The 20000-nt window shown below is 41.0% G+C and overlaps 1 protein-coding gene across 1 annotated transcript in view; it reads left to right on the top strand.

The window, feature by feature from the left end:
* Akh (Adipokinetic hormone) overlaps positions 1-20000 on the top strand; it is a 24657-nt gene that overhangs the window by 1995 nt on the left and 2662 nt on the right. The window contains exon 2 of the mRNA XM_027380264.2: positions 19669-19896. Within this exon, the coding sequence (XP_027236065.1) occupies positions 19669-19896 (228 nt within the window). The remainder of the gene's footprint in view (positions 1-19668; positions 19897-20000) is intronic.

Here is a 20000-nt window from a genome sequence, read left to right as displayed (position 1 = left end):
TAGGGAGTAGGGGGGATGGGGTTCTGCAGTCATTTTGATTCGATTCGAAAGGTGTTTCTCCATATCATATTGCTATTAATTCGTTATCATTTCGCCAAGCAAATTCGATTAGTAATCAGAGTGCTTATTAGTCAGTATCATAATTAACGTCTTCCTTATGCCCGTTTTCTTAATCACTGTCGTGTCTCCTAATTATAGTCCCCGGTCATTAGAAGGCCACTATCATTACCCCAATTATCACCATTAGCGCGTAATTACTCCAGGATAAGTGTTGTAATGACCGCCATTACCACAAACCTCGCCTCAAAGATTTCCAACATTTATTTATCACATTTCCCAACGGTCCATCACATTCGTATTCACAGACCCGTCTACTCCAATAATTCTTAAAGACAACCAAATTCCACAAATTCTACTTTGTCACATTTAAGAACCGCGAACATCTACAGCCATAGATATTGAACCACCATAAACGTCCATCACCATAAACTTTGCCTCCGTAAATGTCTACTACCATACCTATCTACCACATGAACATCTGCCATCATGGACATCATCATCCACAACCATAAACGTCTGCCACTATAAACATCTATCACCATAGATATTGCAACTATAAACATCTACCACCATAAACATCTACCACCATGAACATCTACCACTGTAAACATCTACCACCATAGATATTACAACTATAAATATCTATCACCATAAACACCAACCACCATAAACTTTTATCGCCTATCCACTACCGAACCCGCCCACATATACATACACACACCTTACCATACTCGATACACCATACAAAAGCAACTAAAGGTTTCCTTCGACAACCATATTCCCACCATCAAATCTACCCCCTGTGTTCAGCATATCACACACCGCTATTTCAGAACAATCAGACACAATGATTCTACATGTCACCACCACACAACCACAGTATCATAAACGGTACAACCACTATCAATAACTCTAGTTTTTTTCTGACAACTCCACCGTCACAACCATTGATATCAAGCACAGAGCCAACCAAAACATGGCAATTCTAACAACACTTAGGTTACCAAAACTATCCACAACATTACGGTTACCTAATCACAACCCACATCACCATCTCAACTATAATTTCATGATCATCTCATCACAACCCACAACGCCATCACAATTACAACTTCACAACCTACAATGCCATCTCAACCACAACTTCACCATCCCATCATCACAACCCACACAACCACAACTTCACCACCTCACCACACTCCACAAGCATCATCTCAAGCCATAACTTCACAATCCCATCATCACAACCCACACAACCACAACTTTACCACCTCACCACCAAGCATCATCTCAAACCACAACTTCTCCATCCCATCATCTCAACCCACACAACCACAACTTTACCACCTCACCACACTCCACAAGCATCATCTCAAACCACAACTTCTCCATCCCATCATCACAACCACAACTTTACCACCTCACCACACCCCACAAGCATCATCTCAAGCCATAACTTCACAATCCCATCATCACAACCCACACAACCACAACTTCACCACCTCACCACACTCCACAAACATCATCTCAAACCACAACTTCTCCATCCCATCATCACAACCACAACTTTACCACCTCACCACACCCCACAAGCATCATCTCAAGCCATAACTTCACAATCCCATCATCACAACCCACACAACCACAACTTCACCACCTCACCACACTCCACAAACATCATCTCAAACCACAACTTCACCATCCCATCATCACAACTCAAACAACCACAACTTCACCACCTCACCACAACCCACATCACCACAACCCACCATGCAACCATGTCCAACTACCATACTATCCTGTATCATCACTAGTTATAGTTCAACTGTCATAATTGTCTCGTATTACACTAAGTGACACCTAAATGACACCGAGACTCAATCAGGTGTCATGTATCATCTAATTTGCATGTCAATAAAAGCGCACTTGGTAGGAGGTAGAAGTGGGAGAAGAGGAGGAAGAGAAGAAGGAGGAGGAAGAGGGAAATAACAGAGGAAATGGGGGACGGGGAAGGGGAAAGAAGAAGTGGAAAAAGAGGAGGAGGAGGAGGGAAAGAAAAGAGGAAAAGGAGGTGGAGGAAGAAGATGAGGGAGAGAAAAGAGGAAAAGGAGGAGGAGGAGAAGGGAGATGAAAGAGGACAAGTAATAGGAGGAGAAAGGAGGAAAGGGGGAAGAAGAAGAAGTAGGTGGGGGTGAAAGAGGACTGGGAAGAGGAAAGCGATGGCGAAGAGAGAAATGAGGAGGAGGAGAATAAGGAAGATGAGATGGAGGAGGGGAAGCAAGAAGAAGGAAGGTCCCAAAAAAAGAAAGAAAGAGAAGAAGGCACTCTTATAAAAGCAAGAGAGAAAAAGAACATGAGAGAGGAAGAGAGAAGGAGGGAGGAAGGGAGGGAAGAGAGAGAGAGAGAGAAAGAGAGAGAGAGAGAGAAAAAAAAAAGAGAGAGGGAGAGAGAGAGAGAGACAGAGAGAGAGAGAGAGAGAGAGAGAGAGAGAGAGAGAGAGAGAGAGAGAGAGAGAGAGAGAGAGAGAGAGAGAGAGAGAGAGAGAGAGAAAGAGAGAGAATTTGTGTGTGAAAGAAAGAGAGAGAGAGTGAGAGTGAAAGAGAGATAGATAGATAATTAGATCGATAACTAGAGAGAGAGCGAGAATGAGAGAGAGAATGAGAGAGAGAGAGAAAAGGAGAGAGAAAATGCGAGAGAGAAAGAGGAGGAGGTGAGACAAAGAAGGAAAAAAATGAGAGACAGAGACAGACAGAGGTTCAGCCAGAACCACCTTCCTCCTCGCCTTCAGAACCGGCAGAGATTCGAGAAGGTCGCGGAAGAGTGACAATCTGACATGAAAGCATGTTTCAAGGCAAGCGGGGCCCCGAATGGCTTACGAGGAGTGACAGCTGTGAATGACAGGCTGTGTCACGTCTCGCCCTCCCTCAGCCGTCTCTACTCGCAGCCGACAGAGTTCGTCAGGTAGTTCGCGTCGCCTCATCTTATGCTTTCTGCGAGTTACTCTGTTCACCTGTTTGCGGGGTTTCTGTTCGATGGGTTGGTTTGTGCGTGTTGAATTGTCTATTATTATTATTTTTTTTGTCTGTTTGACGAGATTTTTTTTGATTATTTATTACACACACGTACATACACACATGTATACATACACATACGCACACACCCACACACGCACACGCACACACACACGCACACGCACATGCACACGGACACGCTAACTCTCACACACACGCACACACACACACACACACCGAAGACAAATTCCGAATCTATAACCATAATTTTCATTCATTATGGATCAGACCTCATCACTCGACGAACAGCATGACGGCCAAAATCTCTTGACGTTCTCTTAGCAAAAAAAAAAAAAAAAAAAAAAACGATAATAAAAATAATCTTATAAAAATGTCTTCTAATGATCAAAGTGTTCCTCCAATATCTTAATATCGCGATTTTTAACTTTCGAAAAGGCGTACCTTAGTTAATTAATAGTTCTCATAGCTGGCTAATAATGCCCATAGTTCATTAACATTATGGTAATTTAGAGCCGGATGAATATCAAAGACAGCATTCCATTCTTCGATAAATTATCCGGGTGAATGAACGCAGATCAAAAGATACCGTGAAAGTTAATATTAGAGTGGTGAGATATCCTTTAATTTTACATTTGTGATTCCCAGGTTCAAATCAGATCTCCAGGTGGGGTCTTATCAGGTATCTTGGTCTGCACTCGCTCATTTTTCTCCTGTTCAAGTGTGGGAGTGTAAAACATACAGATAAGCGCGCAAATACAGATAAACATACGTATATATAGATGGACCACGCTCGCTCTCATGCATATAAAAACGCACACAAACGCACATACAAGCAGAAGCACACACGATCATACATATACATTTATATATACAGAATTCAAGTATGCACATGCTCATAATTCGACACACACATGGACAAAGAGAGACAGACAGACATATACTTGGACACACGACATACAGCACTTTTAGCATAGCATGGGATTTAGTGTTTCATAACAGATCGATACACGATAAATAAAAGTCAATCGTAATAGAACCTTTTTTCACTTTTTATAAGTCCGTGTTCGTTTTATCATTCATTCATTTATCTGTTGTTATTCTTTCTCTTTGAGCTTTCGTTCTGTGTGTCCATGTGTATGCGCTTCTGTTCTATGTACTCAACTCCCATTACCCCCCCTCCCCCCCATCCGCCCACTACCCCCCTCCGAGCTCCGCCATCGGCATCACAAGGTAATCAAGAAAGACACTTCCATAAAAAAAAAGAAAAACAAAAACTACATGTCCAAAAAATATACAGCATCAGGGAAGCACTTTTCTCCGTCCCTTCTCCCTCTCTCTTTGATGTCTCCCTCACCGGTTCAACATCCCATCCACATATTTCGACAACAGCCCTCATAAAAAAAATAGACTCTGAAAAGATAAAAGATTAAAAAAAAAGATAATGCTGACGTTCTACCTGTAATACACAACACACACACAAAAAAGTGTATCTCCCTAACCGCACTGGTTGTAAGAACCACCCATACAGGGTAGAGAAAAGGGGGGAATGATTAGCTTTTCATCACCAAGTTGGATGTTTGAAGTCTGTGGGGAAAGCGGACTCTTTTGGGACGAGGAGAAGTCATGGATAAAAGGAAGAAAGCGTATATTTGCATATTCACTAAACGGATGATTCATTCATGTATACTGAACAGATTAATAATTTCGTATTAGGTAGATAGTGAGAGAAGAGAAAGCATATGATGCGATAAAGTTTATATTGATTTGCTTTGTCAGTAAGATAAATGGATTGAGTTTTCATGATTGTTTTTATAAATAAAAACATAGTTACATACGATGCTTGTTAGAGTCAATTACTTTTTTTTTTAATCTATTCTTTTTATTTTTCGTTTCGATTCTTTTATAGGTCTTTGATGTATGTTTTTCACTCCTTTCCATTAATATTTTTTTTTTGTCAAACAGACTGATTTTCTTTCATATTTCTATAAACGTTTTAAAAAGGGTATCAGAATAAATCACAATTTATCATGCATCGGATTGATCGAAGGGTCGACCTACCTTGCCACCTCTGCATCGATTCCTCTAACTCTCCCTCTCCTTCGCCTTTTTTTTTATCACTCTGGCAATGTTACGGTATCTATCGTGATAAATACATTGCCATATCAGAATCAGGATCAGACAGCATCTGGCCAGTCATGCAAATTCAGAGCAATCAGTTTCCATAGTTTAATGAGGAAACAAGTTTGTTCTATCAGCGCTTTGAACAAATAATATAAATCATTTTTCTTTTGTAATCATGATTTAGATTATTCCATTTACCACAGTAGTTATAGTATATTGTATGATAGACTGTCGGTTTCGTTTGCTTCTAAATCAACCCCTGTGCACAAGGAATGGCCGGGGTTACCATTCACTGCTGGCGCGGGATTCGAACGCGGGTCAGAGAGAGCTACCCCTTCACCACCGCACAAGAGTCTTCGCTAAAATGACCTTTCCGTCACCAAGGAAGGCAGTAAAAGGCAGTAACGTTGGCTTTCTTCACTTTTCTTCTTTCTTTCTTTAGCTATTTATTTTCCAATCACCGCCTCGGCGCGCCAAGACCTCGAACAAGAAGCAAGTTGCGAGTAAGTGAGGCCCGCTGAAATCAAGTCGCTCCATTTGAAGAGTTTGGCAACTTGTCACTTAAAAGCTTGCGTAATGAAGCTTAAGATGAACTTTCTCTCTTCTCCAGATTGCCGTTCCGAGCGAAAAGAAAATGAGCGTAAACGCGCTTTACTCTGCATACGTACCTCAGGGAATCTCTTTTAGTGTGTAAGTTTTAATGACAGTTATTGTCATGTCAACGAAATGATGGTCGCTTAGCTGGGAAATAGAAGAAAATGCAGGAGTGAGAGAAAGAGAGAGAGAATGAGTAGGTGAGCGAATGAATGAGTGATTGAGAGAGAGAGAGAGAGAGAGAGATAGAGAGATAGATAAATAGACAGATAGATAGATAGATAGACAGAGAGAGAGAGAGAGAGAGAGAAAGAAATGCAGTGTGTGTGAGAGACCGAGAGAGAAAGAGAGAGAGAGAGAGAGAGAGAGAGAGAGAGAGAGAGAGAAAGAATGAATGAGTGTGAGCAAATGAGTGCGGGAGTGAATGAATAAGGGAATGACGAATGATGAATGAGAGAGAGAGAGAGAGAGAGAGAGAGAGAGAGAGAGAGAGAGAGAGAGAGAGAGAGAGAGAGAGAGAGAGAGAGAGAGAGAGAGAGAGAGAGATTTCCCCCACTGAATATCTACGACAAGTATTCCCGCCAAGCTGACCGAGCCCATGTAAAAAGTGAACCGCAATGCAAACAATGACTGAAGAAAGATTAGATTATCAAAACATCTTCGAAATCGCTGAAACAACTTTACAGATTTATACAGCCTTTGTTCCCGCGCGGAAATGATTCGACGACGTCCAACTCGAGGGCGAACTGCGGTAGATTCTCGTAAATTGAGTACAAGACGGTGATGAGATAAAGGCGAGAAGTTCCAGGCCGACGCCCAAACTGCTGAACGATAATTTTTCACAAGTTGAACGCTGTCATTAAGATTTTTATTTATTATCTTCTAGAAACTGAAATCCGATGAACGTCCCTAATCTGAAGGGTATTAACGTGCTGACAATCAATGATTTTTTAAAAACCAAATTCTGCATTTTTTGATAATGTATTTTTTCTTGAGGTAATAATTCGAAATTGTCGCTGTTGGTCGAGGCTCACAATGTTCTTCCTATTCAGCCAATCACAATATGATCAACATATCGACTAGATGATAAAACCACTTTGGAATTCGAATCTAAAGAGAGAGAGAGAGAGAGAGAGAGAGAGAGAGAGAGAGAGAGAGAGAGAGAGAGAGAGAGAGAGAGAGAGAGAGAGAGAGAGAGAGAGAGAGAGAGAGAGAGAAATGACGATACGTTTCACATAAACGATTTTGTAAAACTGAAATCCCCTAAGAAGGCTTGAGCGGGGACTAAACCAGCAGAAATTCGCGCCACGAAATCCTTCCCTTTGCTGTCTGGATTCCAAAGGCTTAACGAATCCTTCCATGAGAAACCCGCTTCATGATTTCATATGCGTAACCAGGTTCTTAATTTCCAAGTCTCGAAAAGAATCATTTCAATTATTTTTCTTTCTTTTTTTCATGTACTTTTTAAAATTCATTTCGTAATGAGAAAAAATGCGAACGGTTAGTTAAAGGAGGCTGTGGATGTAGTATCGAAGGACACGATTCATTAACTATTATCATTACGTTCATCGAAGCACTTCCCTTCACTTCCTTATACAAGTCGTTCCTATATCCGATCGTGACGTGAATAAAGTAGTTCTGCCTTCAATCTGTTTGATTATTCCTTACCTCGTTAACAAGTGCTCGCCTACCAGGAACATCCACTTTGTCTTGGCGCTCACTGTACTCACTAACCGTGTTTGAAGACGAGGAAACCACATGATTGATTAGCTTTATATCACACACACATATACGATGATGTCTTCCTTCCCTCTCGAGCACATATAAATAGACCTTAATACAAGACGATACGTACACACACAACTTCCGTCGACGAGGAAGAGAGTAATAGCAACGTAGGTATGTACACGATGTGGCACATATGTGTTCAGGGACGCGTATTTGCAAATTCAAATTTTCTGACTCGCATGCACACACAAATGCCTACAAATCCAAGTTTATCCACTATCATTCAAATGAAAATAGACTCGAAATCATTAGCATACTTTGCTTATCAGTCTTCCCGTATGAATAATGGTTGCTAGCGAAAAGATAATGGTAAAGAGATATTAGAGTAGGATAGGTAATGAAAATGAAGTGAAATTCTTGGTAGATAGATAGAAATAAAAGGGAAAATAATTATAATTTGATCTGAACAGGTTCTGTTATCTTTCCATATATTACTTTGTTCTATCATTGTTTGTAAATTAGACGAAATTACTTCAATAAAAAAAAACATAAATCTACGGGAGACAACCTGCACTTCACAACTATAATGTTACAGTAACCGATTTTTTTTTATTTATTTGACATCTTATAGGATATACAGATAGAAAGGCATATGAAAAGACAACTAATAATATAAGCACTAGAGTAGAATAAATGATGACTCTGGACATCAGAGGGAAAAAAAATATTTAGCGATAACATTTCCCGAGTCATGACACGTATAGATATATTTCTAATTATTTTGTTCACTTTCATAATAATTGGTAAAGTATTTCATGTTCAAATCCAGTTATGTTCTTTACACAATGACTCTCTTTTACCAATGCTCTCTGATCAAACAAATGTTCGTTAAATACATTCCTTATCTATTTCCATTCAGAAGCGGACTAAAAAATCTACGGGCGACAACCCACGTTTAACTATCCCGACTTTGTTGCATTAAACGACGTTCTCTCACATTCATTACGAGTGTTAGATATTAAAAGAAATACAAAACATAGGCAGAAAAATGGAATAAAAGAAGTATAGAAAGAACACCGACACAGAGAGAAATTGCAATTAACATTGATATCCCCCGAATATTGAAACCCATTTTTATTTTTATTTGATTCTGACTTTCATATCTTACTAGATAAAGTGTCAGATCATGGGATCCAGTTCTGTATTATACATAAGGGATTTATTTTCCTATTGCTCTCAGACTAAACACAACAGCGTTAATTGTAATTAATTTCTCTTCTGTTTCAAATTATTGTTGATAAGTCTACGGGTAAAAACCCACATTTTACAACCATTCTGATTCGCAGTGAATGTCTTTTATCATTCCTCTAGTCAAACAAAAATGTTCGTTCACAAATCCGCGTTCAAAGTCCATCTTTCTGTCGAATTTAGAACCATATTTTAGTATCATATGTATTACATTTCCACTACCTTTATTTTCGAAAAGAACAATCTTCAAAAATATAGCTAAAATCTTAAGAATCTAAGTCATACTACCTGAAATCTTCCGATTACGACGAAATGCATTCAACTCGGATGATAGACAGTATGCGATTACATTTTATTTTACTCTGTAGTAAATCTAGAAATATTTTTTCATATGAAGAAAACCGTAACATTTGTATTCCAACACATTCTGCAATACAGTTTTATTCCATTGACGTTTAACATCTTTCTACATTATCTCTATGCCTTTTACTCTAAAAAGTGTTTTGTTTGGGTTGAGGAGTACATTTTTTTCTTGTTCATCGCCTGCGCAACACATTCTGAGAGATAAAGATCAGAATAATACAGAATAACTTTTAATTTTTGGTATTTCCTGCAAGTCTGCCTGCAATATCCCGTGCCGTCCGTTGTTAAAAAATCGAAAAGTTACGAAGCAAAGATAGCGCAAGCCGTCCAAAATGAAAGTCGCACGCAAAACGGGTGTAAGTTGCAGAGTTAATTTCAGAGCCTCCCTCCGGCCAGAATGTTTACGTGTTGTGGGGCCGAACGAGCTCTTCCATGGCCTAAGTTTGGTCCCCCCAAAATGAGAAAGGTTATTAATAAAGTTCATCACTTGCTCCGGTCAACTCTTACTCTAAGGGAGAAAATGAAGGGAAGATATTGGAGCATCCTCAAAAAGGAAGGAACTTGCGAGTTAGTTATTCTGAGAGAGAAAACGGGAGAGAGTCGGTAAACTATTCTCAGTTTTCTTCTCCCATTGAGGCGGTGATTCACTTAATGATGATAATGACTGATGATAGGTTGACAGGTTAATGATAAATGGATGACGGGTTGATAGTAAATGGTTGACAGGTTGATGATGAAAATGTATACGCCTAAGAAGAGGTTGTAAACAACAACCAGAATAAAGACAACAAATAAGAGTAACTTAAGGAGATAGAAATAAATAACCACGAACTTAAATCATAATGTAAAAATAGCATCACAAAATAAGATAAACCCGAACAGGATTAGCGTGTTAAAGAAAAAAAAAAAAAGGATGCGAGGATTTCATCAAACAGACAGGACCGGGCAACAAAGCTTTGTCAAAGAGCGACACTTGACACGTATTCAAGACCTACTGCCTCTCCAAACTCGCCCACGCCACTCAGGTCTTTTCTCCCACTTAGCCTCATGCCTTCGCACTGCATTCTCTGCAATAGCTTGAGTCTTAGTTTACACTCGCTATATCCGTATGCGTTTATATGATATTGCATTGCCACTTTCTAGCAAAAAGAGTCAGGTGATTTTCACAGACACACACGTTCGTACAGTCACATACACAAACACACACACACTTACACAAACACACACGCACAGACAAACAAGAAACGCACACGCATACACACACAGAAACACCCACACACACACAGAAACACCCACACACACACAGAAACACACACACTCGCACAGAAACACACACACACACACAAACACACATACAAACACACCCAAATACACATATATCAGTATACGTAACACTCGCGAACTAACCCTATTACGAACTGACAATCAGATCAGGCCACGGAATTGTTATCGGGTAAAAATGACCTTTGCCACGATTCCATTTCGCGTCCGATTGGCCAATTACTCTCGCCGAATCAACCAGTCAGTGAGTGATGATAAGACCATATGAAGTTTTAAAGAGTAGCTCTTATTTGATGGATTTCTGTGATGATTCGTGAGGGAATATTATCTGCTACTTTTCTCGTAAAAGGTTCTTTGAATATCCATCTCATTTCTTCATTTCAACTTAAACTGATGGGTAGATTTACTTCCCTTAACCTCCTATCAAAATTTAACAGGTATTGTTAATTTTTCTCTCTCTCCTAAAAGCGTTTCAGTCCAGGTCTGCAAGCGCCTCGTCGAAATTTATGTAAACAAGCAATACATAAAGTCAGTTCTTCTGATATCTAGGCTCGTGGATTCTCTCGAGCCTGAAGCATTTGTTTATGCATGAATAATGGCAGTGCAAGAGTTGGTAATGTTGCAAATTCCCAGTTACTTTGATCCAGAGTTGAGAGGAAAATGTTTTCCTTATAAGACAAGTAAAATCATGGCGAACTTATCAAACATGCAAAACTGCAGCGTGTACAGTCACATGCATACTCACAGATTAAAAGAAACTTAATTTATGCTTCTGAGTTTCTCTGGAAAAGCCCTTGATCTAATTATTGAGATTTTTTGACATCCCAGCTCTGCTACCAACTAAAAAACAACAATTTTTATGATATACCGCAGTAATGGTATCAAGGCACAGAGAGAGTTCTGCATTTCTCTTTTCTTTCTTTTTTATTTCCTTTCACTTTTTTTCCCGCTAGCCCGACGGTGCTCTGATTACAGTCTCTTCAAGGTTTATGATTTAATAAACTCTTGGGACGTGGAGCATGTTCAAGACTTGTAAGCGTCGATGTTATTTTTCATATTAAGTTATGCAACTCTCCGACTTTCCATAAGATCAATTGGCTATATAAATACACGCATTATATGCTGAATTACCCGGCCTAGTATAACAAAACTTGCCATGCCGCTAAACATCCAACATTTTTTTTTTTTTTTTTTTTGTAATGAATAGCATATCATCTGTTTGGGGGGAAAACGAATACACAATATTCAAATTACATTTTAATTAAACCTTAAACAGGGAAGCGAAGCTAATAGTCGAACAATAGCTTTTATCTCTACCAGAGGACGCCATATAAGGTCGACGTTAACCAACAGGGACTCCTCTCTGCGCGGCCCACGTCATGCCTCCATCTCTGTCTCTTCATTTTCTTTCTTCTCTTTTTCTTCTTTCTCAATTCTTTTTATTGTGATATTTTTGTCTGAATTCCCCCTCCTTGTCTTCGTTTTTTTTTTGCCTTCACTTCTTCGTCTTTTTCTTCTTTTCCTTTTTTGTCATTTCCTTCATCTTGTCTTCTGGCTTCCTCCTCCTCTTCTTTTCTTTTTTTTTCTTTTCCTCTTCGTCTTTCTCTTTCCTACTCTCCCTATTCTGCTTGTCTTTGTTCTTGTATTTTTTCTCCTATATACTAGCATGTGTTAGAAGAACGTGAAGGAAAATGGAAACAAAAATAAACACAATCCTGGTCCTATGAATATCGTCCGTAATTCATAAATCTGATACGAAGAGAGAAAGAGAGAGAGAGAGAGAGAGAGAGAGAAAGAAAGAGGGAGAGAGAGAGAGAAAGAAAGAGAGTGAGAGAGAGAGGAAGAGAGAGAGACAGAGAGAGAGAGAGAGAGACAGACAGAGAGAGAGAGAGAGAGAGAGAGAGAGAGAGAGAGAGAGAGAGAGAGAGAGAGAGAGAGAGAGAGAGAGAGAGAGAGAGAGAGAGGGGAAACGATTAACTTCTGACAGGACAGGACCGGAGCGTTGCCACGGGACAACACGGGTTTATCGTCCTCCTATATGTATATACATTTTTTTCTTGCTTTTCACTTTCACTTTCACTTTCTTTCTCGACCATTAATGATAGTAATGATAATACAAATAATAATTGCAGTTTGTCTATATGCTAAGCTTGTGAATAGGACTTGCAAGGGAATGGCTTCTTGAGTGTTCTGTAGATCGACGCGTCGGTGTTTGTAGCAGATATACCATACATATAAACGCATACGAGGGAGGGAGAAATGTGTATGTGTGTGTGTGTGTGAGTGTGTGTGAGTGTGTGCCTTGTATTAGTAACGTTCCTTACTTCGCTTACAGGGAATTTAGATAAAACATAAGAATAAAAAAAAAAAAAAAAAAAAAAAAAAAAAAAACGTGAAATAGTTAAAATGCTTTTCAGCACAAGTGCCTAAAAGAAAACGGAAAAGGGGAGGGGGGACTGCGTGAAAGACCGATATTACAAAGCTTTACGTGAGAAACTATGCAAGTCAGTTAAAAAAAAAAAACAAACAAGATGATGCATATTCTACATACCATAATGCTATCTATTATTTTATTCTGTATAATAAAGGGCTGAAATTCAGTACTTCAAACAATTTCGAGGAAGACTAGTAATAGCATGATATCTCCAGAAACGATTAATTCTTTTAAAAACCACATCGCACACGATCAACCAAACCGATGTAATTAACTTTATCAAAAGCTCTAACTGCAAGAGAAAGTTATCGTTTTTTTTATAGTTCTCGGTAATATTGATTTTAGTTTTTTTTTACAAAGATTTCAAAGACCTCATTCGTTTTTTGTTTTTCGTTTTAAGATAGAAAAAAAACTCTTGTCAACAACTGTCCGAATGAGAAAGAAAGAGGGGAAAGAAAGAATGAAAAAATCGTGATGCATCTCTCTCCACCTCTTTCATCTCTATATTTTTTACATTCTCAGCCTTCCCTTTTTTAAGGATTTCTCCACTTCTTTGTGTTCTATTTTCCTTTGCTTCAGTTCCTCTCGTCTCTTTTTTTCCCTTCTTTTACGTCTTCACGCCATTCCTAGTCTGGTGGGTTTCCATGCCGATGTCTAAGAGTTAAAAGAATAGAAGACGCACACGTACACACACACACACACACACACACACACGTACACACACACACACACACAAACACACACACACACGCACACACTAATACACACATTAATACATACATACACACTAATACACAAAGACACACTAATACACACACTTACATACACGCGCAAACATACCAACACATATATACACCCTCCCCACACGCACGTGCACAGACACACACACACACACACACACACACAAACACACACACACACACACGCGCGCGCGCGCGCGCGCGCACACACTCTCTCTCGCCCCCACCCCTATCCCTGCCCCACCCCCCACACACCCTCCATCTCCCCCGACACACGCGCACGCACTTTTCCCCCCCTTTGTGTGCAAATTAGTCGTGAATCGGCCTTCAGTCTCCCCGCTGGTGGAGGGCGAAAGATAATCAATAAGAGGGTTGGATGGGCGCTATGGTAATTAACTTTGAGGTACTCGGCGGGGAACTTTTGCCGGCACGCGAGCGGGGAAGGGGAGCGGAAGGGGGAGGAGGAGGTGGAGGGGGGAGAGGGAAGGGGAGGTGGAGGAGGAGGAGGTGGATGGGGAGGAGGAGGAGGAGGTAGATGGGGAGGGGGAGGTGGAGGAGGAAGGGGAGGGGGAGGTGGAGGTGGAGGAGGAGGAGGTGGATTGGGAAAAGGAGGAGGAGGGGGGGTGGAGGATGAGGAGATGAATGAAGAAGGGAGGGGAGGAGGAGGAGATGTAGAAGCGAGAGGGGTTGAGGAGGTGGAGAGGGGTAAGAATGATGAGGTGAGGGAGTGGAGAGAGGACGGAGGGAAGGAGGAGGAGAAAAAGAAGGAGAGATGTAGAAAAATGAGGCAGGGGTGGAAGGGGAGGAGGCAGAGGAGTAGGAGGACGGGGAGGGGATGGATGGGACCAAGGAGGAGTATTAAGAGGGAGAAAGTAGAGAGCTGGGAGAGGAGAAAAGTAGATAATGTAGGGAGGAGGAGAAGGAGGTGAAGATGTCGCGGGAAAGAGGTGAGTAAGTAGGTGGTGGAGCGGGAAAAGAAGGAGGGTGAGTAATGAGGATGAGGATGAGAAGGAAGAAGGAGATGTAAGTGGGGGGGATGAAGAAGAAAATGAAGTGGTGAAGGGGGAGGGGAGGAAGAGGAGGAGGACAGGGGTGGGTGCAGGAAGGTAAGGAACATATGAGAACTGAAGAAAATGAGAAAAAGAGTAATTGAGAACATCTTGTAAATGACTAAGGAGAAAAGGGAACGACTCAGACCAGAGGGAAGGTACACCAAAAACTGAACACGCATTCACACACACACACACGCACAAATAAGTAAATATAAATAGATATATAAATGAACGAAAACATAAAAAGTGTGTGTATATGTATATATACATATACATATACATACATATATATATATATATATATATATATATATATATATATATATATATATATATATATATATATATATATATATATATATACACACACACACACACACCCGCACACACACCCACATCACGTCTCAGTCTTGCACACCGAAAGCCCAAACGCGGCCCGGGATATGAGATAACACCCCTTGAGATATAAGAGCGCCATGTCATTTCGCCCTGAAGGAGAACCGCCGCCTTCAATAGGCCGACGACGAGGGCGAAAACATTTGTCTGTCAGCTCGTAAATATTGGCTTTCCGATTCCTTGTACACATAGGTTGTCATCGTTTTAACGGAATATCTTGTTATAATCTATCCCTAGGTAGTTCATTTTATTAATAACTCGATCGTAGTCACCAATCGTGCCTTGCTTATTGTTGTTTTTTATAAGAAAAAAAAGAAAAAATATCCTCTCCCCCACCCTCCTCCCACAACACAAGAAACAGAGAGAGAGGAAAAAATCCAATATTCAACGTACCAATAACAAGAGTAACAAATATCGAGGAAAACTTAATGGCTAAGGGTATTGCCAGAGCCGTTCGGGACCCCTGGATTTTTTGGGGCGCGGGGAAAACAACCCATACACTTTCCAGAATTAGTATTTCGAGTAAAATGCCCAAAAAATGTTGTGACATTCTTTCTTTGATTATTTAATGTATCACATCCACTCTATGGGGTTCGGGGCATTTGAGGAGAGACAGAGGGCAGGAGGGAAGTCCTTGAGAGAGAGAGAGAGAGAGAGGAGAGAGAGAGAGAGAGAGAGAGAGAGAGAGAGAGAGAGAGAGAGAGAGAGAGAGAGAGAGAGAGAGAGAAATGTGTATATATATATATATGTATGTGTGTTTGTGTTTGTGTGTGTGTGTGTGTGTGTGTGTGTGTGTGTGTGGTGTGTGTGTGTGTGGGTGTGTGTGTGTGTGTGTCTGTGAGTGAGTGAGTGAGTGAGTGAGTGAGTGAGTGAGTGAGAGAGAGAGAGAGAGAGAGAGAGAGAGAGAGAGAGAGAGAGAGAGAGAGAGAGAGAGAGAGAGAGAGAGACCAACTAAGAGGAGGGGTGCAGATGAAAAGGGACATATACAGATAGCGAAAGAGAAAGATACACACACATAAACACACACAATGAATACAAATGGCTCAATACCCCAGTGGAAATAAAGCAGAAAATTGGATATTCCTGGATTCAACGTAACCGTCGCTTTTATTTTATCTATCTATTTTTTTTTCTTTTCAAAGCATGGTACAACAAAAAAATCTATACCGTTTCACATCCAAACAACCAAAAAGCCTCTCGAATGTTTATTCTAATCTACGTACGTGTCTGAGCCTTTCCTCAGTAACTAATTATTCATAACTACTCGGAGAACCGAAGATTTCGTCGTCGTTACTACAGTAAGACTTCCATCATTCGCCAGCTAATTACTTCTTTCCAGATAATGGCCACAGGAGACAGTAATTGGCTGCGGGCTAAGTACCCTGATAGGGGAACGAGGCTGCGTGACACTTGATATGACAAGGTGATTTTAACAAGGTGGTTTTAGGGAAACGGGGTACTATGAGATCTATGTCGTGACCTGTACGAAGGGCAGCTATATTATCCGATGGCTTCATTAAGACAGTGTGTGTGTATGTTTGTGTGTGTGCGTGGTGTGTTTGTGCGTGCGTGTGTGTTATGTATTATACGTGATATATATTATATATCACAAACATACATATATCATACATATACATATATATTATATGTATATATATACACATATATTATATTACATAAATCTTTACGTCATTCTCACATGACATTAGCTCTTCCCTAAAGGGAGTTCCCCGATTCGGCCAGGAGTTTGCATTCACGTGTTTGTGTAAGTAATTTGATCGCGAAGACGGCGGCGGGAGAGAGAGGGAGAGAGAGTCTAGCGACGAGGCCACTTCATTAGCAACTCGCTAAGGCATCCCTTTAGAGGAATCCTTAAGACCAACTAAGATGCATTTACCCCCTTTTCCTCCTCCCACGCCGCCCCTCTGCCCCCTTAACCCCCCCCCCATCCCCTTCGCCTTTCCTGGAATGCCTCCCCTCCCCTCCCCTCCCCTTCCCTCCTCGTCTCTCATGTCATGCGATGATGTCCCTCTCCCTCCCTCGCAGTCATCGACCCCCGCCCGCCCTCGTGATCGGCTCGGGAGGGCGCCCGTGCCTCAGTCTTCCACCTCAGGACCACTGTAACTGGTGGCATAAAGTGTCTGGAATTTGAATGTATAAATATTCAGACATAGCGAGAACGAAAGAGAGAGAGGGAGAGGGAAAGAGATGTGGGTGGGGGTTTTGTGGACGCACAGAGAGAAAGAGAGAGAGAGAGAGAGAGAGAGAGAGAGAGAGAGAGAGAGAGAGAGAGAGAGAGAGAGAGAGAGAGAGAGAGAGAGAGAGAGAGAGAGAGAAAGACTTTTTGACTTTGACACCTTTATTGAGACAAATGAAAAATTACATCTCAAAGGAGAGAGAGAGAGAGAGAGAGAGAGAGACAGACAGACAGACAGAAAACAAATACAAAAATAGACGAACGAGCAGAAAATCCCTTCCCCACAAAAGGGGAAAGCTATCCTATCCCAGTGCCTCTCCTGACCCCCCCCCCCCCCCGCCCACCCCGCAGTTACCGGGCGAATCCGACGCGACGGATTCTCGACTCGAACAAGGGCGATGGAATTACAACCTCTTCGGAACACAGAAGGGCTGAAGTTATGACATGAAAGCTCATCAAAGAATGGGTCTGAACGAGGGTAATGAGAGGGAGAAAACTCGTTGTTTGCAATTCCGCAGTTAAGGGGATAGTTGGGTAATTAGGGTGTCGTTAGGGAGGGGCGCAGAGGATGTGTTGGTTTAACGATTTTTTTTTTTTTTTCTTTTTTAGATTCTAATTTTGATATGTCTCTTTATGTATTTTTAACGCACTCATACTTATATATGTACAGCTAAGTATTTCTCTTTGCCGGCTTATCCGTATATTCAATCATGTCTATCCTATCTATCTAGTGTACTATCTATCTGAGTCTACCTAGCTGTGTCTATCTACTGTATATCTACCTACCTACCTATCTATCCGTCTATCTGTATTTGTATAATGTCCGCCTGCGTAACTTTTTCGTCCATCCACCTCTCCAGCTGTGCATCTCTTAACACGCCCAAGGTTTGTGTTTGTAAATCGAGAATCACAGAAAGAAAGAAAAAAAATTCTTTCACCCTTTCGCTGTAAAGTCAACACGTGTAAAGTTTCACGGACACGAATTTTGTGTCTCCCTTCATAACACTCTTTGAAAGTGTTTTTCCATGTTGCTTTCCAGACGAAATCTCAAATTCCCTCTCCAGTCGTACAGCCGAGAGTCTTGTGCATTGTTCCTCCCACGGTAGCCTTTCATAGCATTTTAAGTTCGTATCGTCAGCCCACGTGAGCAGGTTCTTCATTAGATACACTGCTCCTAAAGTGATTACTTGGCGGAGAGCCGTAATGTGAAGCGAGTTGGCTAATGCAGTTTGCCGAAGTTGTTTCTTCTTGTTGCTATTTCAGAGGCAAAAGGGAAACTTCTCGCTTAGAGACAGAAGGCTACCTTATTATTTTTTTTATTTCAAAGTCAACAGCCTCCCCCCCCCCCCCCCCCTCTCTCTCTCTCTTTCTCTTTCTTTCTCTCTTTCTCTTTCTTTCTCTCTTTCTCTTTCTTTCTCTCTCTCTTTCTCTCTCTCTCTCTCTCTCTCTCTCTCTCTCTCTGACTTAATAGGGTAATAGGGCGAACCCTGATATAGATACTTTAAAAGAAAGAAGGAAAAAAACAGTCACAGTGAATTACAGAATAGCAAGATACTGCAGTATACCTCTCGTATTTCACACATTAAACCTACGAGAACTTTTGGCAGAAGGTCCATCGACTTTCAGTCCTTTTATACTGGAGGAGTTTTAGGTTGGTGCTTAGAAGCTAGAAATTCCTAAAGTTCCAACACTTAATCAACTAAATTTTAAGAACACGAGAGTTTTATATTTCTTCATCTCGTAGTAATTAAAACTCGTTTTTCTCCGATTTTCGTCTCAATATTTGTGAAGGATAGACTAAAGCATTTAACACTATATATTTTTTGTGCAACAGATTGACACATTCTCAGACATATGTACGCATGTAACTCCTGCGATTAAACCATTCAATATTCCACCATGACCTTCGTATTATTCAGGCAGATCCGCTCACGGACTGAAAAGCAGCAACATTTTCTTTCCTCGTGGGAATATAGCCATAGAAAACGTAACATCGCGCCCTCGCTCCCTTGGGTAGGGGAGACCCTTTTACTTGATTGGAGACACTATTTTTGACAACCTGAAGTTTCTATTGCTAGAGGACCATTAGGAACTTGTAACATTCCTTAATGAGACGCGATGGCGATGGGACATATCTGAAAATTGATTAAACTTTGGGTATTGTTGTGTGCGTTCACCGGAATTTAAGAAATAATTAATCGAACATTAAAACTGAGCTGAACTATGCGCGACAATATTTATCCACGAAAATGTATGAGAAACTGCAAGGTTCTCAATAGTCTCAATAAAATAATATTATAGAATATTAACAACCAAACAACCAGGAAAGAAACATACAATAAAGAAATAAATTAATAATAATAATAATAATAATAATAATGATAATAATAATAAGCCCGTATCCCTCCCCATCCACCCTCAGGTTCGTGCCGTCGTAGCCACCCTGCTGGTCGTCCTCGTGGTCGCCTCCTGCGTGTCTGCACAGCTCAACTTCTCTCCCGGCTGGGGCAAGCGAGCAGCCGCAGGGGGAGAGGGCACCGGAATGCACCCTGCCGCAGGAGCCGTGGTTCCTCCCCCTTCCTCCCTGACAGGCGAATCCTGCGGAACCATCCCTGTCACAACCGTCATGCACATCTATCGGCTCATTAGGGTGAGCTCTTGGCGGCCGCGAGGTTTTGCTGTTATCCTTTTTTTTATCCGTCTGTCATTTTCATTGGTTTTCTTTTTCTGATATGTTTATTATCGTCTTTTGTC

The sequence above is a fragment of the Penaeus vannamei genome, chromosome 6, assembly GCF_042767895.1.
Source record: "Penaeus vannamei isolate JL-2024 chromosome 6, ASM4276789v1, whole genome shotgun sequence".
NCBI classification, from domain to species: Eukaryota; Metazoa; Arthropoda; class Malacostraca; order Decapoda; family Penaeidae; genus Penaeus; species Penaeus vannamei.
Note: the sequence above shows the minus strand (reverse complement) of the source record. Positions and strands in the feature narration are given on the sequence as shown.